General features: G+C 31.9%; 1 protein-coding gene across 4 annotated transcripts in view; it reads right to left on the minus strand.

Moving 5' to 3' along the window:
• Nucleotides 1-6,429: 6,429 nt before the first annotated feature.
• The window catches only part of LOC106463794 (SWI/SNF-related matrix-associated actin-dependent regulator of chromatin subfamily D member 3-like), a 335,955-nt gene continuing 314,944 nt past the window's right edge, over nt 6,430-27,440 (minus strand). Inside the window, exons 6-13 of one of the 4 annotated variants that reach the window (XM_022391681.1) lie at nt 26,948-27,049; nt 24,866-25,027; nt 24,350-24,447; nt 21,551-21,605; nt 17,234-17,314; nt 15,118-15,240; nt 13,464-13,677; nt 6,430-8,095 (exon numbers count right to left, since the gene is read on the minus strand). In XM_022391681.1, the coding sequence (XP_022247389.1) occupies nt 13,522-13,677; nt 15,118-15,240; nt 17,234-17,314; nt 21,551-21,605; nt 24,350-24,447; nt 24,866-25,027; nt 26,948-27,049 (777 nt within the window). In that variant the 3' untranslated portion in view covers nt 6,430-8,095; nt 13,464-13,521. Of the gene's footprint in view, nt 8,096-10,579; nt 13,678-15,117; nt 15,241-17,233; nt 17,315-21,550; nt 21,606-22,244; nt 22,337-24,349; nt 24,448-24,865; nt 25,028-26,947; nt 27,050-27,440 lie in introns of those variants that run through there. The other 3 variants (XM_022391670.1, XM_022391674.1, XM_022391691.1) reach the window with 3 other exon arrangements.

Below are 27,440 nucleotides of genomic sequence, written 5' to 3' on the forward strand. Positions count from 1 at the left end.
ATATATATATATATATATACGCACACATCTTGGATGTTCAAATATTATGTTTACAGTGTGGATGCAAAATGGGCTGCCTGGTGGTCATTATCTTCAGCTGACAGACACGTATCCTAACTTTTAATAACGTAACTACTATATTTCAACATGCTTCCTATCAGAGTTGGTAACAACATGCCTCCGGTCACTGATGCTGCAGCATGTTTAGCTTACTTTAACCGACAGACATGTACCCTAACTTAAACAACGTAATTATTTTACTTCAATGTGCTTCACATCAAAGTTTGTAATAACATGTTCCTGTTCGCTTATGCTACAGTATGTTTAGCTATCGCTTCTTCAACATGCAGGTCTAAATTATGTAGTACATGAGGTAAACTATCACAGACACCATAAATCAATGAATTTTCACTTCTAATATTGTTAACCAGTGTATCGTCAGTAGAAGCACACCTTCTAGAGAGTCTTTGGCATTCGCACTTTCAAACTATAGTTTATAAAAACCTAATTTATCTTTTACGTGATAACCTTTTTGTCTATACAACAACACCGGCATGAGGCGTAAAGTATGTAAGAGTAGTTTCAGTGTCCTTAATTACCAAGAACTTTATAAACAATTACAACGACAACAAAAGGATCTTATAGGAACTGTAGTTTATGTTACACTATTTCCGGTAAGATGAGATGAAACTCGAAAACAACCCGCGAAAAAAAAAGAAGTCAGTAATCCTTTTCATTATTCAACCTCGACGTATCAACACAGCAGATCAGGGCAAACATTTAAAGCCAACTTTTCTTTGTTGGTAAGAAAACAATTTGTATATGGATATATGTAAAAACCATGCAATGATCAACGGACTTTGTTGGGCTTTTACATGTCGGACTGCTTTCTTCAACTGGAAATAACTATATTAGATCGAAGTCAAAAATTGTCATCAATTATAACTCCGAATCTACTAAATATAGAAACCCTTAACAATATAACACAAGCCTGCGGGCCAGGTGCTCCAACAACGCCTATAGAAGTGCCCTATTAGTGAATACTTGAGGCTAATCGCTTTAAAAAGAACAATCACCGCCCCCAAGCGGCGTGAACCCTCTAACCTTTCTTGTTCGCACTAGAAATTACTGGCAGGAAATAAGAGATTGATCTCTTGAACATACACACGCGTTGCCTGCACGTGACGTGAACAGAAGTGAGTGCTTTGTGGGGTTTGGAGTAAAAGGGTTAGCCAATGTTTAGATAAGTCTTTTCTTTGAAACAGACTTAACTGGTAAGCTCTAGCACTGAGCATTGCTTTACAAAAGAGGATTATGTTTAAGACAAAAATAAATCCTAGCCAAACGCTACAGCTAACAAAACAACATTCGTTCAATGAAGTTTTAAATTCTAATGTTCATAAGTCGTGAACTCCAACAAAAATTTTCTGTTGTTCCTACTTCAGGAATGAGAGAAAGAGAGAGCGAGAGAGAAACGGTTGTTCAAGAGTGAATGCCCCGAATAAAGACGTTACCTTCTTTGCTGTGATGAGAAGAACAGATCCCAGCTACATCAGGGAGGTTGAAATGTTATATTTCGTGGTCGGACTAAAGTTCAAAAAAGCCCTTATCACGTGTAGAAAGACACTCCAGTTATACAAGAGTCGTGTGATCTATGTCTAACCAAACATACCTTCGATTAATTATGGAAGTTTGGAGGTATGTAAAATTCTGATTTGACAAAGAGTAAAAATAGTTTTAATTTTAATTATTTGTTATCATATACAATAATTGATAATTTTTTGGTATTTCATCTAATCATACATTTTCTACTGTGTAGCTGGTTAGAGCACTCTATACGCAAAAGTCTTTAGACGTGATTGAGGATAACGTGATGTCACTTATTGCGATACATGAGAAACACTCACTTAATACATTCACACAGTATTTGGCGAATTTTTAATTATCAATTTTTGTGTGATGGATGCTGATTACACTAGTATTCATGGTTATTTTGACCTTGCATACAAAACTCTCTTTGGCTCACTTTACTTAACTGTTGTCGAAGTTCAATATACGAGATTTAAACTTTCATAGCGTAAAAAGAGATATTATGAAGAACAAAAAGAAATGTTCTTTTGATTAAGATAGCTTTCCATCACAGCTAAGAATAAGATAACTAAAACAACAACAACAAAAAAGTCAAGCTAGCCTTGGCAAATTTTATGGTGAATTTCCTCTCTGTCTTTGTTCAGTAAGAGAATTAAATTTGGGCTCAAGGTTTGAATAAAAACAGCAGAATATGGTATTTTAAAATGAATGCTACCACATGCAACGCATGAGCTGAACGGCTAGGTCAAAGACTCCAAATATGGGGCATAGCCACCCTAATTTAGAACTACAAACCAGAATGACGGCAACTTATCAGCAGCATCTGTCGCATATACAGCTTCTATGAAGTGACTAATCAAAAGTGACTGTCACAGTCATACTGCCCCCACAGCTGAAAGTGTGGAACGTGTTCGGCAACATATCACGTTAGAACCTTGGACCTTTCGATACGCAGCCGGAAACGCTACCCACTACGCCACGCTTAACCCCTAAAACATTATAACTGGAGTCACCTTGAAGAACAATACATCTTAATTTTTTGCTTACATTGATTCATTCAGGTGTTAATAGTTATTAAGGTATTTCATATAGTATATATACTATACGATCATGAAATAAGAAACTTGCCATCAGAGCGCTTTCGGAAGGTAAAAAAAATGCATCAGGAAAGGCTACTTTCATAAAGCGCTAAGGTTTTCAGGTTTCTTGTTTTGCGACTCATCCTCCTCTTTTTAGCAAAAAAAAGCTCCACAATGGGCTACCTACGTTCTGTCCACTACGAGGAATCAAACTCCAGATTTTAGCGTTTAATCCGTAAGCTTAACGCTAACCCACCAGGGGGATATGACTCGTCTATTTGTTTTTTTCTGTGATTTCTTAGTGTTATTATGAATATACATTCTAGGATGCTAATCGTATACATCATACATAACATGCAACAGCTTATTTTCGACATTATACGTACTGAAATGATATGCAAAAAACAACAACAATATATGTACCATTCGATAGAAAAATATGATAACGTTTGTTTCTTTGTAATTATCACAAAGCTACACAATGGGCTATCTGTGCTCTGTGCCCACTACGGGTATCGAAACCCGGATTCTAGAGTTGTAAGTCCGCAGACATACCGCTGTGCCACCGGGGGGGGGGCAATATGTTAACAATGATATGTCTGCAACTGTAAGATTTTTCTCATACAGAGGTAAGGAACGTAATAGTACACAAAACTCGAAAATTCACTTTATCCTGATAAACAGAAGTAAAAAATAAAATTATAGTTTCACTTCACGAATATGTTGATTTAGTTACTATTTTATAAACAATTCATGAATACACGTTCTTTGAGTTTAACATTATAAAGTTGTATTTGTCACTTTTAAACAGCACAAGTGTCAACTATTTGCACAAACTTTTAACAGGCTGGGTTTTGTTGGAATAGACAACCTGCTCACTGAACTGGTGATTAAATGGCCTTTCGATCAACCGTTAACGTATGTGCTTACATAATAGCTAAACCTTATAATTATTCGATAGAGCTGCCCTCTAGTAATAATAATTATTACTACAAACATATTTTAATAATCATTCAATTTTCTTAATTTCGACAAGCACATTGTGGCTCGTCTCATTATTCATCAACTAAATTATATGAACAAACTTTGATGCTATAGTTTTAATATTTTTATTAGTATGCACGAAACTGAATTGAAAAGTCTATTATACCAAAAAATCACATGTAGAAATTATGTAACTACTTTCACATATAGTAAATAACTTCCTCATACAATGTATTTTTCACCTACACTCTGATCATACAATTTATACTATATCTTAATCTGATATTTCACAAATTTACTTAAAAATGCGTTTTGCATAAGGCCTCACGTGGTTTATAATTCATATTCCTCAATGAAAAGGTCACAAAACCGTCATCTTATTAATGAATAATGTACACGATTCTTTTTATCATGAGATCTTCAAATATCTTTTAAAAAATCGTATTGTTCTGGGAAATGCTAGATGGTCAAATTGCTCATTATCTTTACTTGTTACTGCACCATTTATGACAAACTATATTCAAGATCTAATAGAAACTGTTAGAAATAGTTGCAATAGGGGTGATGTATTATTATTAGAATGTTTCCATTCAAATTCAGATATAAAGCACTAGAATTTACAAAGATAACCTAATGGCTCCCATTAGCTTTGCGTAGCACACCAGTAAAAAAAAAAAAGAAAAAAAAACTTGATAAGTTACCACTCTATAACCGTTGAAAATGTTACAATATAAACGCGAATATGTAATTCAGGTGACCGTTCTTATTGAATACTTCAAGAGATTTGTGCTCCAGAGCAGTACCACTGCCTACCTGTGGTGGGGGCAGCACAGATAGCTCATTGTGCAGTATTGTACTTTTGTTCGTGACAGGAATTTAGTTTGAAAGAAAAGAAACTTTCATCAACGGGGATGGTCAGGGATATTATTATTATTATCCCCTTTCGACCCACTCGCGATAATTTTGTGTGTTCTATTCATAGGATTGGTATTGTACTTAATAACAAAGAAACAAGTTTGGTTTGAATTTCGCTTTAAGCTACTCGAGGGCTATTTGCGCTAGCCGTCCCTAATTTAGAGGTGTTAGACTAGAGTGAAGGCAGCTAGTTAACACCATCCATCACCAACTCTTTTATCAACGAATAGTGGGATTTACCGTCACGTTATAACGTCTCAACGGCTGAAAGAGCTAGCATTTTCGGCGACAGGGATTCGAACCCACGACCCGCAGATTGCCAGTCCAGCACCCTAACACCAGGCCCAACAAACAAATACCACCGCAACTTGTTTGGATAAACGACTTGTCTAGATATTACAGTTAACAACAGTTTCTTTACGTGAAACCTTTCTATGCTAAAGCCCCGAAGATAAATTAATTACTTTATTTCGTCCTTTTAAAAATGGATAGATAAATCTGAATCAAAATTACATAGAGGGTTGAATATATTATTTAAAACGGTTTTCAATACCCAAATCATACCTCACGTGACAACCACAGTCGATATAAAGATGCGAGTTGAGCGCCCTAACCACTAGGCCATGCTAGGTCGCAAAAATAAAGGGATATGGATCACCTAGGGGCACCATTACCATCCAAAAAGAGAACTGCAACAAGTCGTACTCCTGTAATGTAAGCAAAGTGCGGTGTCTTTTAACAGGTGAGAATCTACGATGACAAAGGTCTATATCAAAAGCCGAACGCAACATACTCAAGATGGATTTCCATCTGAAAAAGCGACACAAGTTGCTTCCAGGACATATCCATTCAACATTTGCATAGCTCAAGCGTCTGTAAAATGAAACGGGTATTCATACTATTTCATAAGAAGACAAACTGGTCAAGTCGCCTATGGATTTCTGTACGATTGGATTGTTGAAACGGACGCTGGAGAAACGTCATCACCGTACTTTAGATGGATTATGGAACGTTTTTAGGGAGGAGAAGTGTTCTTTTAAAATTACAACCTTACGACGAAGCCTTTCGCGTTGGAAACTATATTGCAGGGCTGTTGTTACGACTTAATGAGGCTCCAAAATTGTTATAACGTATATATAACCTCTGTATAATATAGCAATCGAATAATAAATAAGCATTTGAAGTACTTCATAGATATATAAAAGAAACAAACGTGAGCTTTTAAAGTTCATTCATTTATTTTTCCTAAATTTTTAAGAGACCAGCATTTCTTTTTGAAAAATTAGTTAAAAGAATAAATGAATATATAACTTACAAAGCTTGTTTTGAATTGTTCATTGTATAATTTTTAGTTTTTTATTTGTTTTATTGAATTTCGCGCATAGGTACTCGAGGGTTATCTGCAACACAACCGTACCTAAGTTTGAAATGATCGAAAATAGTTTGTTTGTTAAGCACAAAGCTACACAATGAGCTATCTGTGCTATGCCTACCACTGGTATCGAAACCCGTGTTTTGGCGATGTAAATCTGTAAACACACCGTTAAGCCACTGGAGAGCTAGACTAAAAAGAAGCCAGCTGGTCAACACCGTCCACTGCTAACTCGTTACCAATGAATACTGGGATTGACTGGTACATTATAACGTCCCCAATAACTGAAAGGACGATCATGTTCGGCAATATGCTTCGATACCGCAGATTGCAGACAAGCGCTTTGGTCTAGTTTATTAAATAATAATAAATGTACGTACAGAAACTCACAAGTTTCTATTCTTGTATGGTAAACGGACACGTTAAGGGCCATACAATAAGAACGTAAATTGTGTCTTCACAAACAAGCCTAAAGTGAACACGCCAGAATAAAACAAATCAGTATAATTCTGTTTATTTTCTCATATTGCGATGTTTTGATTAATTACACACACAAAACTGAAGCCTGTTAAAAACTCTATATTGCCGAGTAAGCAAGAACTAGAAATGTTTCTTTAATACATGACTGATAATATATATATATATTTACCCTTTTTTAGTGGGTAAGGACATATAAAAATTGAGGCACCTGCGAATAAGAGCTGACTTACAATTGAAACCATGTGCAGTGTTTTAAAATAAGAATGGTTGTACAGAAATGTATCTAGCTTGATACCCAGGATCAAATGCTTAGACAAAACCTAACGTTGACGATTAGTTATCGAACCAAGTTTTTGAAACTGTAGATATTGTATTTTCTATTTTTGTGTATGAAAAATTGTAAAATATTTGGTCAGTTCATTGCTACACTGACTTTTGTGCACGGAAAATTTTGTAATTACTGTTTTTGTTTGTCACGAATACAATTTAAACTAGAGGGGCATTCAGTAACACGTACCTCCGATTATATTCGGCCCAAAAAAAAAACAAAAAAAACTACGAAAATGTGTCTGTCGTTAACAACGAACACGGATCATTTTTGGAAGGGCAATAAGGAATAATATTCTACATATGTCCACCAAGTTTAATCTAAATTCAATTATTTTTGACTGAGTTATAGAGCAAAAATAGTGTGACAAATCGGTCCCCATGTTAACAGTAAGGGATTTCACTTCTAAGTTGGGTCATAATCCAAATGTACACTAATTTTCGTCCAAATCCATTCAGCCATTTTCGAGAAAGCTTGCTGACAAACATACACATACACACAATGGTGAAGACATAATCTCTGTCACCTTTGGTGGATAGATATATATATATCAATAAACAGATTACTGATCTGCAGATCAAATTGCTTATTGCTAATAAACTAAAATCCACATATTTTATCACTCACTGAACAGAAATAACTTCACTTAGAGAATTAAACGACAGTACATTCACAATTTTTGGAATTCCCAATTCTATCATATTAAACTCGTCTTCAATTAATCATATTTTCAAAATATTAATGCAGATATTTCTTTAAAATGTTCATAATGATGGCAGATAACAAATGTATAAACTGTAGAGAATTGAGAAAGTAATTATTACTCTTTTTATTAATTCACATATGTGGAAACAACTAATTCTATGCTGTGTACTCAGCAGTTTCTAAACATTTTTCAGTGCCGACCCATTGCAGCTAACCCTAGCTATATTAAAATGTAAATCAACTCGCCCTTTCAGCTTTTTTTTTTTTTGTTGCAAATGACGTTTTTAGCGGAAAATTTGCGACCCCTGGTTTGTAAACTACTGCAGTATACCAAACACATACATAATAAGATTAAAAAATATAAGAGTAAACATTCCAAAAATAACAGAAAATAAACACAAGTTTTAACATTAAATTTTGCCTGAATAATATAACATTGGATCCCTGGAATCGCAATGTTTTAAAAGTGACACTTCAAATTCATTTACTGTTTTGTAAGAAATTTTAAGCATTTGTTCTACTGTTAATATATTTACTTTAAATTTTAAGACTGAGAACAATGATGTTAAACTCGGGTCTTTAAGATAAGCAGCTTGATTCCCGTCATCAGTCCACTGCTTTACAGGCAAGTTATTTTGGTTCCTGGATCATGATAAAAGAAATATACATCAATATAATACAAATTTAATACTTGCATAATATACAGTCAACTGACCATGTGCAATATTAATATGAATAATAACATTAAGTAGTTATTTTCTGTATTATCATAATGTTTTACCAAAGTATGATATCGACACATTTACATAAATGGAATTGCTTGCCATTTTTGTATACCAAAAATTTCCATGTATTTATGTACTAATTTATGATTGATAGGTCATGTAAGAAATGGATTAAAAAAAAGAAAGTATATAAAAAAAAGTAACAGAAAGTAAAGACATTAAACTGTATCAAAACTTTTCAAACTGAGTAAGCTTGAAATCTTAAACTGAACACAGGAATAATATTGTAAAACACATAACATACTTTTGTAGACCTATAATTCTTTATTTGTCTACACGTTTTTGTTTTTTTTATCTTGAAAAATACTGAATTATTATTTTGTTGCTTAGAGAGTGTTTAACATCAGCATCATCCAGTCAAAGTAATACTGTATTTAAGAATATTTAACAACTTGAATATACCCCATCATAAATGATGGGGCAAGTATTACCACCCCACCACATAGTATACCCTAACTTCATATTTCATAGCTAACTGAAATAAATAAATTTTGCGAAATCAAGCTTGACTAACGAAGAGGCAGAAAAGTGCAGTTGAGGCAGCAAAACGTCAGTAAATTCCTTTGTGAGCCAATCAAAATTAAGATCATTCATAAAATTAATTCATGGCATATTCATAGAATAATTATTGATATCAGTTAGATTAAAAACTTCTAATGTATAGAAAAGCCAGTGTATTTTGGTAACACTACGTTTCAAATAGCTTCTATGTCATTTTGCTGAGCCACAAAAATATAACCTAATATTGTTGTTAGTCTATGCACTTAAAGTATAAAATGAAATGTATAGACAACAAAACTAGAAAAATATTTGATTTCTTAATTTAGAGTCTCCATTGATTAGAGGTTTGTTTTTTATTAACAACATTGGTGATATAACAGAAAATAGTTTAATTCGAAAATGATTTGATATTTTTACTTTCATGATAAATTTTATGCACTTGGCTCTAGGCTAGGGGATCTCATACTACGTCTGTACTTTAGGCTTATTATACCAACACTCACTAATAACGTTTCACAAAAGATCCCCCTTATACCTTTGTCAATAAAATTGTAATGGGCAGACAGTAATCAAACTATTCCATTTGGATAAATGCATTTTTGGCTTTTAGGACTCCTCCTACTTCGATATATCAAGTGTGATGTGACGCACACTGGCTTTTATATAAGTTAGATTATCTTTATTTAGAAAAACTGGTTTTACGATACCAATTGTGAGGGAATACTAAAATTGTAAATTTTGTTATTCAAGCAAGCATTGATTTATATTTTAACGTGAGTTACAGCAAATCTCATTTAATTGAATCTGAATTGGGGTTAAAAGTGTAGTGTTGGCGATGATCAAACCACTTTTGATGCAAATTGTTTACTGCTTGAATAATGAAATACTTTAAGTTAAATATTTATCAAACTAAAGTATAACTGGAAGTTGATTGGCTCCAAAGAACAGTTATCATGGTTTATAAAAAAGAATAGATACGACACAATCAATTACACCTAGAAAACCATTTAATTAGCACAATACATGATGTTGTATTATAAAATGTTTGTCTTTGATACTTGAGTAAGGAAGCACATTATGGGAATACAATAAGTTGGAAATACCTGAAGAAGAAAGACCAATGTTCTGTTGAAACATGTGGTATGTTCCTCAAAATATAAATCACTTTATTATGCCTATAAATCATTGTTTTCCAGCTTATTATTAAAATGTTTGTCTACACACTGTTTAACGCCAACTGGAGTTTATTACGAGACATTTCTATATATATGGAAAAAAATCATGACCTATACCTCCAGAATGTAACTTTATTCAATAATGTTTTATATTATTTTTATATAATATGAACTTTCAAAATACACGTATCTATGTTTGATTTTCAAATGACAGTATTCCAATTTAGATTTAACTGGATTAGGGAACTTGTAGGATATCGACTGCTCCTGACGAAGTATAATAGCGAAATATTGAGCTAATAAAGTTACATTCTAAGGTAAATGTCGTGATTTTTTTACATTTATAGAAATGTCACGTAATAAACTCCAGTTTGCATTAAACAAAGTTAAGAGTAATAATTTATTTGCCGTCAACCTGCTTCATTATAACGCAAGTATCGTTTTTCTACAACATTCGTTAAAATGTACTCGGACTAAATCACAGTTAGTTTTCCCCTTGATTGTAGGAAATATGACTTAATACCAGAAGGTATAAGGAATACAGTCAAATTACCCCAAATCTTTAAATATAACACCAAGTTATCAATAGATTAGAAAAGTTTTATGTTGTTTGAGAAATGACCTTATTAGCTGCATGTTTAAAATGAAATACAAACACGACAAAATTTGTGATAGGACTTTTAATTTGATTAAAACATTCAGAATGTGGACTTTAAGAACTGGATTAAAGACCAAAGTGATGTTATCAGTAGGTTAGAGGAACAAGAAAGAGAAAAAAACTGAAACTTAAGTTTGAAACCTTAGTTAATAAATACTCATATAGTTACATCAATGAAGCTAGATCAGATGAATGTGAAACTCTCAAAGAAAGTAATATAACCGTAGAAGATGGCATTAACTTGAATGATGCAACTAAATCATTACTCAGTCGAGGACCAAATTTTACAATTCCAACTAGGCTAGATGACGATATAGAATTAGATATTTTATCATCATTACAGCAAACTTTCAACAAAATACGACAATGAGAAAAGCATTATTTATAAGTCCAAGATCGATGTAGTAGAGATTCACCAGAACAAAGAGAAGAGCATCAACCGTCTGTTAACCCATTTTCAAACCCACCTTTTGATCATCCTTAGACATCAGGAGTGAAAGAACAGAATATAACAGAAGACGCCATGACAGAACTTTCAAAAAAGTATCGAGTATCTTCGGGAAATTTCATAATTACACAATTAAACTTCATTTATCTTTTCATGAGACAAAAGCTCTTTATAAATTAAAAGGTAACACCTACATTTTAGTTAAAGAACCTGATAAAAATAAAGGATTTGTGGTTTTAGTGAAGGATAGTTATAATCGAAAGATTTATTCTCATTTATCAAATGATGATAACTATTTAAAATTAAACAAAGATCCTACTAAAACACTTGAAAGTAAAAGTAGAATTCTTTTAAATGAATTAAAGAAAGGTATTCATGTAGCTCCCAGCTAGTGAATAGTCTAAAACCATATAATAGTCGAGTTTCTGAATTCTAGGGTCGTCCTAATGATCATTAGTCTGGTTTACCCCTTAGACCCATAGCCTCTACTTGTGGATCTCAGACAGAAAGTATATGGTAGGTTTTAGATAGACTGCTGCAAATGTTATTGGAATTAGTCCTTGATTATAACAACAGCACATATTATTTTCTTGAACAGTTACATAATGACTCACACCTTATTAATGACAGTTCTATTCTGTTTACGCTAGACGTTGTTCAATTATATCCTAGTATCCCAACTGAAGAAGGGATAGATTGTGTTATGACTAGGATTAAAGAAAACACAGATGACTTAGAACTTTTAAATATTTCAACAGATTGGTTAGAAAGAGCTCTGAGATTTGTGTTAAATAATGGGTATGTATGATTTAATGGGGAATATTATAAACAGATCAGAAGAATAGCTATGGGGAATAGGAAGCAGTAGTCTTAGCTGTAATATATATGCATATATTTGAACTGAAAGCACTTAATTCTTGGAAAACAGGGGGGAATATTGGCCCATCAATCTGGTACAGATCTATAGATGACATATTTGGAGTGTGGAACACTAATTTACAGTCTCTTTTTAGTTTCCACGAGTTCTTGAATACCGTTCACCCTTTCATAAAATTTACACTTGTTTATGCTATACCAGGTATAAATTTACCATTTCTAGATACTACAATTCATGTCAGGAATGGGAAAATCATTACTGGTATTTTCAGTAAGCCTTCTACTAATGCTCTTTGTTTGCATTTCCACTCTCATCACTCCCCTGCTGTAAAAAGAGGTGTCATTATTGGCTACTTCCATAGGATTGATAAAGTTTGTAATAAGAAAGAAATGTGGGAGGAGGCTAGAGAAAATCTTATGACTTTTAAGAAAAAATGCCTATCCACAGGAATTTATACAAAACGTAATAAAAAATTTTGACAAGCAAAAAGAAAATAGACATGTTCTTTAGAATCGTATAAATAAAGAAAACACATTTAAAGCTCAGGCTACTTGGGTGATTCCATATATTAGTGATGATATCACCACAAAACTAAAGCGAGTAATTAGAGCTTCAGACTTACCTACTAAAATAGTACAAAAACCAGGCATTTCCCTTAAATCATTAATAACAAGTTCAGCATACAAGAAAGAAACACGATGTATGAAAAATAACTGTAAAGCTACTAAATATGGAATACACAATAGATGCCATAGTAAAAACATTGTTTATGAAGTAACTTGTGGTAGATGCTCTAGAACATATATAGGAGAAATTTTCTGAACCATCCATGATCGAATATCTGAACATGTGCATGACATCGAAAACCTCATACTAATAATGCTATTGCAGAACATTATGGAAAAGTACATAGCTTACTACAAGCGGATAACATCTTATCAGATGTTAAGATCTTATCTAAATGTCATACTTTTTTTTGGATAGAACAATTAAAGAATCCATTTTAATCAAGAAAAATAAGCCTAAATTGAATACATACAAAGGTTGGCCATTAGTGTAGAGATGTTAATGACATTTTAAAGATTTTAATATGTTGTACTTTTACAAAGTCTCTATACACATTTATAAGGATTGAAATATAACTTCAGACATTGTTTTATATATGTATCAATATACTATAATGGAAAATACTTACCAATACATATATAAATAAATGTTTTATATACGTAACATATTCTATTCTAAGTCAAACAACGTTAATAATTTACTTACTGGCTTACACATTTTATTTATCTTGCACTGTTGATGTGATTCATCTTAACAATATAAATTCAATAATGTTTGATATTATTATAATATGAACTTTGTAAACACGTGTATCTATGTTCGATTTTGGAATGACAGTGTTCCAATTTAGATTTAACTGGATCAGGGAACTTGTAGATATCGATTGCTCCTGACAAAGCTGTAATAGCGAAATATTGAGCTAATAAAGTTACATTCTGGAGGTATAGGTTATGATCTTTTTTACATTTATAGATTTGTCTACACATGTTATTTACCTACGAGGTAAAAAAAAAATACTGATGACTTCCGAATATTCAAGTTTTTCTTGGCAGTATGTTTAAGTGTTGCAAATTCCTAGAGCTTGTTCCAGCTCTGCTCTACGTTGTTGAACCTTGCTATAGAAGTATCTGCATACTGATTCTTGAGCCCAGGGTTGGTAGTAGAAGTCTGATCGACGTTCCTCCTCTGGATTATGAACCACATCTGTCATAGTCTGAGGTAATTGTAATAAAAATATAATTTAATTTCAGTCTAAGCTATATTAGTCAGTCATTTGTTTACCATGGTATTTTTGTAGGTCTTTACAAAAACTGTTGTTGAGAATAATTTCTTTTCAAACATTGTGTAAAAAAAAGGGGGGACTATTTTTTTAATACTAAACATACATATGCTTTGCACAATTAACAAAGTAATCTAATTTTACTTAACCATTTCACACTGACATAGTGCATCAGATTGCAACAGCCCTATTAAAGGCTGAGAATTAAATGCAAACCATTTAAAAATTCTTAAACTGCATTTCACAATGTGGCTCTTGTTAAATACATATATTCACAGTACTCTCTAAAGCAAGATAGCAAAAAAAATAATAGCTAATAACCCCTGTTTTAAGTTTGCATGTCAACCTTACACAACACAATAAAAATAAGATCTCCAAGTTACCCAGGCATTCATTAAGTCTTCCACATATTTACCATTAGCTTACTATTTGTTTTACTTTACTACACCTAATGATCATAATTGTGTCAAAACACTTTTTATATAAACTTTTTCAGATCAATAAATCTATATTAAAATAATTATAAATGCATTTAGGCTACTTGATATTTTTATACAAAAAATTAAAAATTTATGATCTTTGTTGCAGAAAACATTATTATTAAAAGTAAAAATCAATGTTCAACATTATTCTCTGAAGAAAGATTCTCTTGACTTTCTGTCTAACTATTCACAAATGATTAAACTATATTCTTTAAAAAAAAAAAGGAGGTGGATAGAAAAATACTGTAGTTGGCATCATGTTTTAATCACTGCATTTGATATTCTGATCATGAAGTATAAGTAGCTTCTGGGATTTATCTATGTAAACAGTGAAATAAGAACGGATAGTGTAAATGTGCACAAATGAAAAAATTAATTTTGACAACATTAAGTGGTTATTTTACAAAACTACTTGCACTCAAGTGCCATCTGGAAAATGATGTACCAATGAGCAATTAGTTACTTAACTATGTGTCAGACCCTGATACAAATTACTCTTAACAGGACATAAAGAAAGTAAAAACAAAGCAACAGTGAGGCAGAAAGGAACTTTTTTATAAGTATCCTGAATATTTTCAGAGTTACTGTGCATAATATTATTTATTCAAATCAAAGTTACTCAATCTTTTTAAATACTACAGGTTTATTTTATTCATATTGTTTAAGTGCAAAGTTACATAATGATGTATCAAATACAAATGTTTAGCATTATAAGCCTTCAAAAACTTACTGCAGATATTGGGGAGTGTAAATAAATTCTCTGATTAAAATAATTCATTGAGGTTATATGCTGAAGTTAAGCAAGGTACTTAAAATTAGCTTACTTTATATTTAATATATAAATAGCCCTCAACTTTAACAAGACAGGTAGCCAAACAAACACCTATCTTACTTTTAAATCCCTCGATTGTGAAATCAGCCACTTGTTAATAAACTTTTGTGGATCTTTAGCAAAACTGAGGAAAAATTCTCTATTGATCTTCAGCTGGTTGGTAGTTTCTACTGTATCATGGATCTATTTTGGAGTTTAAAAATAAAGCAGATTTTTGAGGATAATAAATACAAGTTCACACAACCTTTGCAAATCATACTTATGAAAAATAAAACTTACCAACTGAAGCAGTGAATACACTGGAACTATATGTATCAATCCTTGCATCATTAATATTTGTAAAAGTGCAAATTTCTTTAAATGTCATATCTACTAGAATTTTAGAAATAAGTTAAAAATCCTGAGGACATATTAGATGTTTTGTGTTCTTCTAGAAAACAGGTTGATTTAAAATCTTGGCGAGAAAAATTTAAGAAATTTGAACATTTTTCAGACTTAAAACTGAAAAATAAGGTTGTTTCTTCATACGTTTAAAATTATTGAGAATACACTTTGAAAAAGATGTACAGGTACCATGAAAAAACATACACACACACACATATATATATATATAAAACAAAATCACTCAGACTTGACAGAAGCTGTTATGAAAATTTGTACTGGCATACAAAAATATCATACGTAAACAAGATCTACACAATATGGATAATCTATCAATCCTTTTCTCACTGAAAGAGTGTCACTGATATTCACTGATTTCTTTTCCTTTTCACAGTGGAAGTATTCAAACAATTTACATGAAACTTACTACAATTTACTAAGCAGTCTAGTTTCAGCTTACAAAAATTCATATAATCTGATTTAGTAACTTCAAGAATTTTTTAGGTTGTGAAACTTTCAAGCTTTTGTTGTGAAACACTGTTTTTAAAAAAAATATATATTAGAAATACTTCCCTTTCATCCTAAAATTAATTTTTTTTCTTGTTGGTCAGAAGTCAGTTTCAAAATTACTTGATATTGAGTAACATATTTCGTCTATTATATTTTGACAACTACAGTAGTCACCACTTTTGGCTATAAATCATAAAAAAAAATTCAAAAATATATGGTTGGCCTCACCTTTCAAAATGGTATCACCATTACCTTCGTTAGGCTAGGTATCATGATTTTTGTTTACAACATTCTTGGTTTGATATCAATTTAAATATAATAAATATGGTTTCTTTTCAATAGATCATAAGTTCTTTTATTTTCATATACCGTTTGAATACAATAACCATAACAATAATATTCAACAAATAAGGATTTGAGTAACTGGATTACTTTACTGGCATCTGCTATACTCACTAAACCTAAATCAGCTTATCTTGTGTCTAGTGATGAAAGAAAATTTCTACAGATTTGAAACAGATATAATATAAAAATATTCCTAGAAAAAAAACAATGTCTAAAGAAACAACATAATTCCCAGATCTGGGTTTCATTCCCAAGTCTTCTAAACTTCCCATCAGATTCCTTTGTTCAAACCTACAAAAACCTCAATTCATCAATATCTTGGGAAATTATAAATTGCTGATCAAACCAGTTCATTTATTCTATAATGAGGTAAATAGTTTATAAACTACTCTATCTAATGATATTTAAAGCTTTATTAGTAACTGTTCAGGCCATATGCTGTGACATCATAAAAGAGTGGCAACAAAGAGTTATAGTAATATACTAACAGAGCATGAAGATCATGTGAGAAAAAAAAAGATAAATCATTATATTTTCAAAGAATGAGAGTTTCTTACTAAATATAAACCTATATCTTGGGATGGGTAAAAAAATTCTAAAAAGTCAGTAAATGTGTTGTTTACAAGTGAGAATTCAGAAATGCACAGAAATGAGTCAAAACATTTTTTGAATTTTTCCTTGTGAATTGCACTAAATAAATGTTACAAATTACAATATAATAAATTATCATATTAATAACTTAAAAGGTGTTAAAATAAAGTTAGAATTATTACTTTTACTTAAACTTTGAAATCTAACACCTGAAAAGTGCTTACTAGTTGTGATAGGGTTAAAATGCTTCAGATGAATCACAAATATCCTTTTTTTATGCTGTAGGTTTGAAACAACTCAACACTTTGGTAGTTAATTGAAACTTATGGTTGCAGAAATAAGTATTTACCTTGTTATCTAGTCCTTGAATCTCCTGCTGGTTAGTTGTAGACAGAAGAAAGCTATTCATCTGACTTTTAAGGGGAGCATCCTAAAATGGTCATATTAAAGTAATTAAACAATTATAATTATTCCTAAAACAACTGTTATATAAAAGCTATTAGGTGTAAAAAAATAATTCGATCTCATTGAATTTAATTCCACAAAGTATGAAACATATTTTAATGAAAAATACAAAATTGAAACACATACATTTAAATCTGAAATAAATCACTGTAAGATTATGTGTAAATGCAATTTCCTCTAAATTTTCCACACTATGCTAAGTTCATGATTTAAAGGAAGTCTGGAGAAAGATGATCAGGCAATCAAATGCTAGATAGTTCCTGTTTACCCATAAAAATACAAATAACTGGACTTTACAGTTTTCAATGTTTCAAAAGTTATAAAGCAAAATCTACTAGACACGAACATTTCATCCAAAAGTCCAGTTGAACAATATGCAATTCATCATATATTAACCCTCTCACTATGGGTAGGCCAAAGCTTGAATGCTACAACCTTTTACAGAGTTACATTCAAAACTGAATTAAACTACTTTATTATCAATGAATATGAATAATGTTGTCATTAAAACACAATAATAAGTCAAGTTTTAATAACATATAAATTTTAATTTCAAAAGGAAATATTTGAATAAATTCTCAATCTCCCTTTGTATGTGTATCAGTTATCCCTTTGCGTGTACTTTGTTGCTTTTGAAGGTATCATATTACGGTGTTACGTAAACACTCCACTGACACAATCAGTAATTTATTGCTTCAGTTTCAGTGAATTTCTACTCAAGTTGTAGACATAAAAATAAACATAAAAAATAAATGTGAAATGCATAGCAGTTGAAACTTACACAAGAAGTACTTTAAAATCTTATGAACAATAATCAAGAAAACAGGGCAGAGCTGCTCATTTTATTTCTGATTTTACAACTTTTCTTTTCTTTATACTTTGATGTTTTGTCTACTGGTTGAAGAATAAAATATACTGTTATGGTAGAGGTAATAACAGATGAAATATAAAGTTTCCACCTTTACTAAGGAGGTTTTAGCAATTACGAAAATGAGGGGTGAGATTTTTGAGACAACGAAAATTATTTTTAATCTTTACATAAAAATCACTTTGCTTTTGGAGTAGTAAAAAAATATTCAATTCATTCACGGACAAATTGTTAGCAAAAATGCTTCGTTAAAAAACTGATTTTTTTTGGTACACACAACATGTAATGTTTACTAAAAGTCTGCCAAATTTTGTAAAAGTACACATATTGTATTAAAAGTTATAATATTAAAACTGTATACAAATAGAAATGGTCATGTGGTCAGACCCTGGGAATGAGCTTGTGTTGAAAGAGTTAAAATCCTAGTTAGGTAACTGAAATGACTTGAAGAGGCTGGAGAGCACTGGGGATTCAAATAATTTTCATCTCAAGTATTTAAAAGATAGATGATAAAGCTGCCTTATATAAGGTGACTGTGGAAGATGTGAAACCCTTGTCAAAGAGCCAGGTCAAAAAACGAGTATGGGTGGGACTTCTGGACAAAGCAGGTTCAACCTCCTCGCAATACACCATTGTCAGCATGCATGCCATTTCTGTTGATAAATGTCCATTGTGGGACTATGCAAAGATTGAGACAGATACCTGGCAACCTTAGAAATTAAACCCCCGATGCTGTGTGAAGGATCACATAACTTCCATGCATGAAGCTTGAGCTTCAGGATGGCTTGGTGTATGATGTTGGATCATGGCTGTCTCAACAGAGATAGCAAAAGATAAAGTAGAAGAAGTGGGTACTCCTGAAGGTATTGCAGAAGTGGAAACCAGGGTTGAGTCAGCCAATATCGTGCTATCAACAAAACCCAACAAGGGGTCAAACAAATCATAGCTAGTACTCTGGATAATATACGAATCAGTGTGAAAGCATAGAGGTTTAATCCCATCCAGTCCAGACTGAATGCATCTATTGCCAATACTCGAGGGTGAGGTACCAGAGCACAAAATGCTGGTAATTGAGTGTTCCAAACCGAGAGCAAATCCAATGGAAAACCTTGAGATGCAGCAATCATTCTGTCTGGAGAGTCCAGTTGGGTTCAGACAATTAATCTGCCACCAAATTAATCACCCCCTGGAATATGGCAAGCTAGTAGGATGATATGATTGGAGTGGGCCCAATAAAGATCCAAGGTTTGAAAACAGAGTGGCATGGACCGAGTACCCCCTTGACGGGAAATGTAAGACACCACCATGGAATTGATGAAGTGAATTTTCTCCTTAAAAGGGTCAGATCTTAATATGTTACCCTTTGAACAGCAAGAAGTTCTAAAACATTGTGTAGGGAAGCCTAGTTGTCCACCCACAGGCTCTGGAATTCCTGACTGTTGAGATATGCAACCCATCGCTGAAGCGAGGTATCCACGAAGAGATGGATCTTTGGACAAGTTGGCAGCAGAGGAACACCTATCGTAGTATTGGTTTGATCTAACCACTACTCAAGATCAATGATGTTGATCCTGAATAAGGAGACCAGAGAATCCAGTGAATTGCTCTAAATGATCCATTGGGCGCATAGGGAACACTGAAGGGATCTCCGGTACTCTCGTTCCAAAGGAATGAGGGATTGGAGTGATGTCCACATCCCCAAAAGAGAAAGAACCATCCATGCAGTGGGAGAAGGAGAGTTGGACTGCCTGTTCCGTAGCATGGAGCCGGATAGGAATTGGCTGAGAAAGACACCTAGATGGATGATACATCGTGTTGGAGTGAGAATAGATTTCTCAGCTCTGATAATAAAGCCTGCCTTGTTTACTTTTGAATGTAGAATTTGGGTGTTTTGTTCTGCTAACTTACCGGATGGTGTCAGCAGCAACCAGTTGTCTATGTAATGTTGTGTGCACAGGCCTAGAGAATGGAGGCAATGAGAAAAAGCTTGTATGGTTCAGCAGAACATATATGGTGCTGATGCTAATCTGAGGGGCAGAACCCTGAACTACAGCACCTGACCCTTTTGCACAAAATGTAGACAATGGCGGGACAACTCTGTTATGGGAACATGCAGATAGGCATTGACAACATTAAACTTGGTCATCTACAGTCCTGGTAAAAAATGCTAATGCAGATTGAACCTTGAAGGATCTACGAATTTATTTAAACGAGAAAAGTTGACGACTGGATGCCAATCTCCTGTTCTTTTTAAGCACAACAAACAGACAGGAATAAAACCCTGGAAGAATTGGAACAACTCTCTCCACTGCCCCTTTGACCAACAAATCTCTGATAGCCCTGGAAAGAAGTTCCAAAATCCAAGGATCTGCAGGAGGCAGAAACACCACAAGTTGGGTGGATAATGGTGATGAAGATGTGAACTGAATGACTACTGATTCAAGGACTTGTAGTACTCATGGATTTGTGGTAAAGATTTTTCACATATCCAGAAATTCTCAGAGCCAAGCCAAATCTCGATAAAGTGGTAATATTATGTGAATGAGGTGCTTATATACAGTACCAGGATAGAGGGCACATTGATGTAAGTGTCACAAGACAGATAATTACCAAGAGTAATTAAGTTGGGGAAAAAAAGACTGGAGCAAGTGAGAAAAAATCAGACCAATGCTTAGATTGGCAAAGGAAGTAAACCATAGCAGTTGAGTAAAGCTATAGTGTGATAGGAGATAAGTATATTTTGGAAATTGTTTAGTGTACCATCATAACATAAAAAGTAAGCTTAAGTTTTATTGGTAGACCAAAAGGAAAAAAAAAGAGAGGCTAAACATAACTACTAAATTTCTTTTTTTTATGTAAATCTCTTACTTATTGTTATAAAAGTAATTAACATATAAAAATTACAAACTTCTAATTAATACTTCTAAAACTATAGCTAGGTTCTTATATTTTTTAAATAGACCCTTTTCTGGCACACCCAAAGAAGCAGTTATCAAAGTGTGTAGATTTCTTGACATTTGGCTTCCTTATCACAATTTCCAATGAAAGATATACATAGCATTATAACCAAAAATGCTATTAAAAGCAAAAGCACCCACATAATTACTCAATGCATTCCCAATCATTATAGGATTAACTTTCCGGATTATTGATTTATGTATCTCTTATACGCTTGTTATACAGAATTGCCTTGATAAATTACTGTTTTTAAATATTTTACTGTAATCTATATAGTCAGTTTATTTTTGATCATAAATTTATAACAATACATATTTTGAAATAAGTTTATTTTTGTATTAGTAAAAATTCATGATCTTATCATATTCAACTTACCACCTCAACATCTATATCGTAACAGGATGTTTTCTTTGTGTCTAGTCCTTCCACACTGTAATAAAACAAAAAAACACATAAATAACATATGCAACTACAACAAAACAAAAAAGATGGTGTAAAAACTATATCAGATCTTTATAAACTTCATATTGAATATGATCATCCTCTAAACCTTAAACATGCTACATTTTCAATGCGTAAACAATGAAAAAAATTGATAGTAATGATAAACAGATATTAATATTTACTTCTGCTCAGAGCAAGCTGTGTACACAGAGGAAAACTAAAAATGAACCTGGCAATCAGTATAGCTAATTAAATAAACCCCTAAGTTTCAACTTACAGAATGCATTGTTTCATCAGTTTGGTACCCATGCTGTTAATAATATTTTTGGCTGAAAGCCCGGTAACATCTCACAAGATTTGGCCAGCTTAGGTTGTTTGGGTTAATACTAAATAAATATATTTAGCTAAAAATGCAAAACAATTTTTATAATAAAAGAACAATAATAAAAATTTTTAATAAAGTAATGACATTCAATATATTAAATAGTATAACTAATAATGTTAATAAAAGCAACAATAAATAAATATTATACTTTACTTAGAGAAAACAGAAACACTATCTGTTGGCTTCAACTAATGTCATAGAAGTAAATGTCTTTGAAAAATGTAACCTACTATAACATACCTGAGTCTTCTCCAATTCTCCCTAACACGTCTTTTGACCAATGAAAATTCATTAAGCCACTCCTACTGTCTAACGTTAGAGGAGAGTGACATCTGTGACAAATTTATGACGACACATATTACTGTTTAAACTGTGTCGATTAGTAGCAGTTTTCCTATAGTACAACAAACTAATACTTATGAAGACACAAAATAACAAATGAAATAATACCGGAACCATCCAGGAAACTACAGCAATGTTATATGTAATAAAAAGAAAATAACATTCTAAAATACTATGTGGTTTTGTTTAACACTATCACCCTTACTATAACTAACTTCTGACACTTAAGAAACGCATAGAGCTAGAGCTACAGAAAGCAATAAATAACATTAAATCTTCTGTAAAAGCTGAAAAGGAAACAAGATAAGCCTCTAGAAAGTTAAATGAAAATGATAAGACTTAGTATGGAAAATAACAACATTCACTGATATGACAAAAAGTAATCAACAAAAATTCATTTAATAAACTAACGACATAATGTCATATTACATAAGGAACTATTATATAGTTAAAATTAACAATATATAATAATAGCTTAAACTAATGGATCGGAGGTAAAACCAATTGTGGTCAATATACTAAAGCACTTCACTACAAAATGTAGAAGTGGAAGTTTTTAAAAGGTCTTGATACTCTGAAATACTTCTGTTGAATGAGTTTAGTGTTTAAAACATGCAATGAAACTTCATTTGTAAAAAAAAAAAGAGAGAGAGAGAGAGAGAGAGAAAGAAGGAGAGTTTACATCTTCTATCCACAAAATCTCATGATGATGAACAAATTCTATTGTATCTAATAAGTTCATAATAGTTAAAATTGTAACTTATTTGGAATGTTTGCAGTTGGGAATGGAAGTTTTATAACTTTAAACTTGAAAGTATCCAATTCAATGAATCTTTATATTTGAATGTTCAATTAATGATATTGATATCTAAAGCCAGATATTGTGCTTTGTTTTAAATGACAGATTTTTCCTAGATTGAGCCGTGATGGATAAATTTGTTCAATTGTGTCTAGAAATCCTTGATAGTTTGGTATAAGAATATCATCCACATATCAAAAAGTGAGACTGATGTACAAACCTTTACTGTAGTCTTTCTTATTAAGGTTTGTAACATATGAAAATTCTAGTCTGATAAATATAAATTTGAAACTTGTGGGCTGAAGTTACCTCCCATTGGAATTCCTTGTACCTGTCACAAAAAAATGACATGCAACCACTACACAAATGACTTACTGGTAAAATTAAGAAAATATACTTCTAAACAGTAAAAACATAACTCAAAGTCCTATTACTAGGTAATGAATATCCACAAATTTAAAGATTTTAATGCTGGATGAGCAAAATTACCAATATCAGAAATGTACTGACCTACAGCTTATAGCAAAAGAACTAGTCACTGTGTAAATAATAACAATAATACAACTTTCAAAATAACATTACTCAATGATTGAAGTACATTAATTTCATAATATTCAAGAAAATATTTCACTAAAGAAACTCTCCAAGTTATTCTTCAACTCCTTTTTGCCAAGAAAGTCAAGTAAGAACTACAACAACATTACAGGTATAAGATACAATACTTGTTGCTAAATACTCTGAAAAAAAAAATTAAAGGCTTCAAATATTATAAATAGAAATAAATCAGAGTTGGGGACAGATTCAAAACAACAGAATTTTAAATCTATGTAGATTATAAAGGATGAACGACATACACAAAACTTCTCATAATTGTGATGAATGCATGTGTACTTTCATTTATAGGGCTTGGATGCTAGTGCACCTAACACAAAAAGCTACTACACATCCCTTTCAGGCATGGTTAGTTTCTATCTTAAACTGACAAACATGCAGAGATCTTCAGAAATCCTACATTTACTTCACAATAGAAAGTACATTTCATTTTTTTATATTCATATCTCAAGTTCTACAAATGCTTAAGAAACTATTTTAAACCTTTTTGTATGTCCAAATGTCGTATTTAAATAGCTGTGTTTCCCAAGATACACATAGTTAGAAAGTTCATAAATTAAAGCACAGTTACATTTAAAGTAAACCAACTTGCCTGATAAGATGGTTGATGACAATTGGTTCTGGAGGGTGTAGAAGCCGATGGAGACGTTGAGGAATTTCAGCAAACTTAAGTCTTGGACACTGGAAAATCTATAACAATGTAATGCAAAAACCTGCACTCGTCAAACTTAGAAAGCACTTAACCTTTGTAAAAATAGCCAACATCAAATTTCAGTCTATAGAATCTCACAAAATATAGAAAGTTTAAAACTAAGAAAATACATCAGTTACAGATTCAGATTAGCCAACAGCCTTAGAAAAAGATATTAAGCAAATCAAAGTTTAATAGTGAGTAGCATGGTTTAGTGAGAAAACTGGTAACAACAAATATGTTCAAGGTTTTGGAAGCCAGATGTGTACAACCATATAATTAATAAAAACAGAGCAAAAAATCGAATGATTTTTTAAAACATCTACCCAAAATATAGATCTTTCATACTGACTCCTCTGTTAAAGTATGGAATTCCTATAACAAACTCCATGTCAAATATGACCAGGAAGGCCGTACCTGCCCTAGGTATTTGCCACAATTGATGTACTCCCGTTCATGAATGTCTTGCAGCCTATGACTTTTGATATAATGCCACAGAGCATTGATGATAACTGGCCGTGTCTGAGTGTGAATACCAAGAAGCCTGGCCAGTCTTGGGTCCAACTTAAACTGTAGAGGCTAAAATTTGGGAGGTAAAAATTAATATTTTCGACAAACCTCAAAATAATATTAATGTAATCACTGTGCATATAATAATATACATAAATAAATAACATTTATATATTTAAAAAAGAGCAACAGAATATATTTTTATGAAGCATTAATGGAAGGATGTATTGTTGAATACTTTTTAGTTATTTTAATCTTTTGATAACATCATTATAGATCAATACTGTGTTTTGTATGTTTTTTTTCAATGATTTCATTAACTGAGATGTATAATATGCTTTGTTGTTCCTTTGAAACTGACTGTTGAAAAGAATTTATGACAATATTAATTGAATATATGAGTAAATACATATTAATAAGTGATCTAGCTGCAGTTTTGAATATTTTCATTCTATTACAAATAAAACACTTTTGTTTTTCTTTTGTTTGTTTCAGATGTTTTTTGCAAAGCTACACAAGAGCTATTTGCACTAGCTGTCCACAATTTGGAAATAATAGACTAAAGGGTAAGCAACTAGTTAATAGCACCTATCACCAACTCTAAAAGGGTAGTGGAACTTGACTTTTACTCTTATAATGCACCAACAGCTCCAAAGTGTGGAGCATAATTTTATGGTAATAGGATATGACCCATGGACCTTCAGATTCACATTGCAGCAAGCTAACCACAAGGCTAAGCCTGGTCGTTTCTTTTCATGTACTTCATAAATTACAATGGTGTTTAATGATTACTGGCCTCATATGATACAGATTCGTTACTTATAGCATTTAAAATAATAGGTGGCATATACCAAATTACCAATCAAATCTTGAAAATGAATATGAAATTTTAAGAAGTTCAGTTTCTGATTGGTAAATTTTCATTTTAAAATGTTGATCAAAATACTTTAATGAAATTATGTAACTAAAATATTTGTTAAAAATAACATTCAAATGTAAAAAAAAAAATATATATGGTGTAAGCTATCACAAAATAATACAGTGAGAGTAATAGGCAATATCACATTCATGGAATAGTAAACAAAATTTATCATCATAAAACAGTTTCTTTTCAATCATGTTGAAGTCAGACAAATGAGAGCAAGAAAGCTTCATTGTATAAAAAAAAAAAGTGTGGAAAACAGTAAATGAAATATACATGCTCAGTAAAAATTGTGGAAGCAGTCATAAATGCCATGAAGTATAGAGAAAGTAGTAACGTAGCCCACTTGTAATTTCTATCCTTTCATCATCCAGAACTTCTCTCTTTCTTTGTAAAATTATCAGATAATAATCAGATTAAGTGAAAGCTTAAAATCATCAGTTTATAACATTATCCAAACCTTCCAATCAATGCTAAAATCACACCACATCCATTATCTCTCGTTTCAGTTACAAATGAGGCCACACGCATGCCCGAAGTAAATGTAACAGAGCATTAGTATTCCTATGGTTCTAAATAGTTTGAGTGTTATAAGCAGGAATATGTTATTTCAAAGTCTGACTTTAATATGATTTGTGTAATTGAAATAAACTATTTTAATCTGAATTGTGACTATATACTTTATACTAATGTGTCTAATAAAAGGCTATGTTACAACATCAGAATATATTATTAGTTTATGTTCATGATAAGTTCATTCTGAACATTATACTGAGGTCCATAACCAGAAATTATGAAAGTTTTGCTTAATTCTTAGTAAATGTTACTTGCTTAACTCTGTGCTAAGTTTATACGAAATTCTATATAGATGTTATTTCATTTGTGGCTGATTTGTTTACATTTGCATTAATGGTGAAGCATGTTTTTAAAAATTTGATAAATACTTTTTTCCAGGTAAGCAAAATGTCAGACAATTACAAAAATACTGGGCCAGAAAAAAGCTAAAAACATAACGTCTGTTCATTTTAAAAGGACACATTTTTTATAACAAAACAATTCTCACTTACTTTATAATCTAGTAATAACAAAATAGTACAGCGCACATTTTTATCTCCTGGACGCTTCACCTGGAACCCATCTGTTTCAGTTGTTTTTGGCATACGATGCCACTAATAAAAAAAAAATACCATGATTGGAAGATACTTTGTTAAGTAGTCATTATGTTAAACATCATCATACTGAATATCTAAATTAAAGTATGGATACATTATTAATGGTTAAATGCTTTACCCCCACTCCTCAATAACAAAAAAAAATCATAATACCCACTTCACTTGTCTAACAAACTCAAATTTTTTTTGGATTAGTTTATGAATGTGCAATTAAGCACATTAAAAATTATATTTTACAACATGTTTAAAAACTTTCTGTGGATGGTTTTAATAACTGATACTAGTGATTAACTAGTATAATCTAGAAAATGTGGTTGCTACATTAGTGGAGAATATTTTAAAGATTTAATTAAAAAAACATGATGAGAAGTACTGAGAATGATTTTTG

Source organism: Limulus polyphemus, unplaced genomic scaffold (assembly GCF_000517525.1).
Source record: "Limulus polyphemus unplaced genomic scaffold, Limulus_polyphemus-2.1.2 Scaffold55, whole genome shotgun sequence".
NCBI lineage: Eukaryota > Metazoa > Arthropoda > Merostomata > Xiphosura > Limulidae > Limulus > Limulus polyphemus.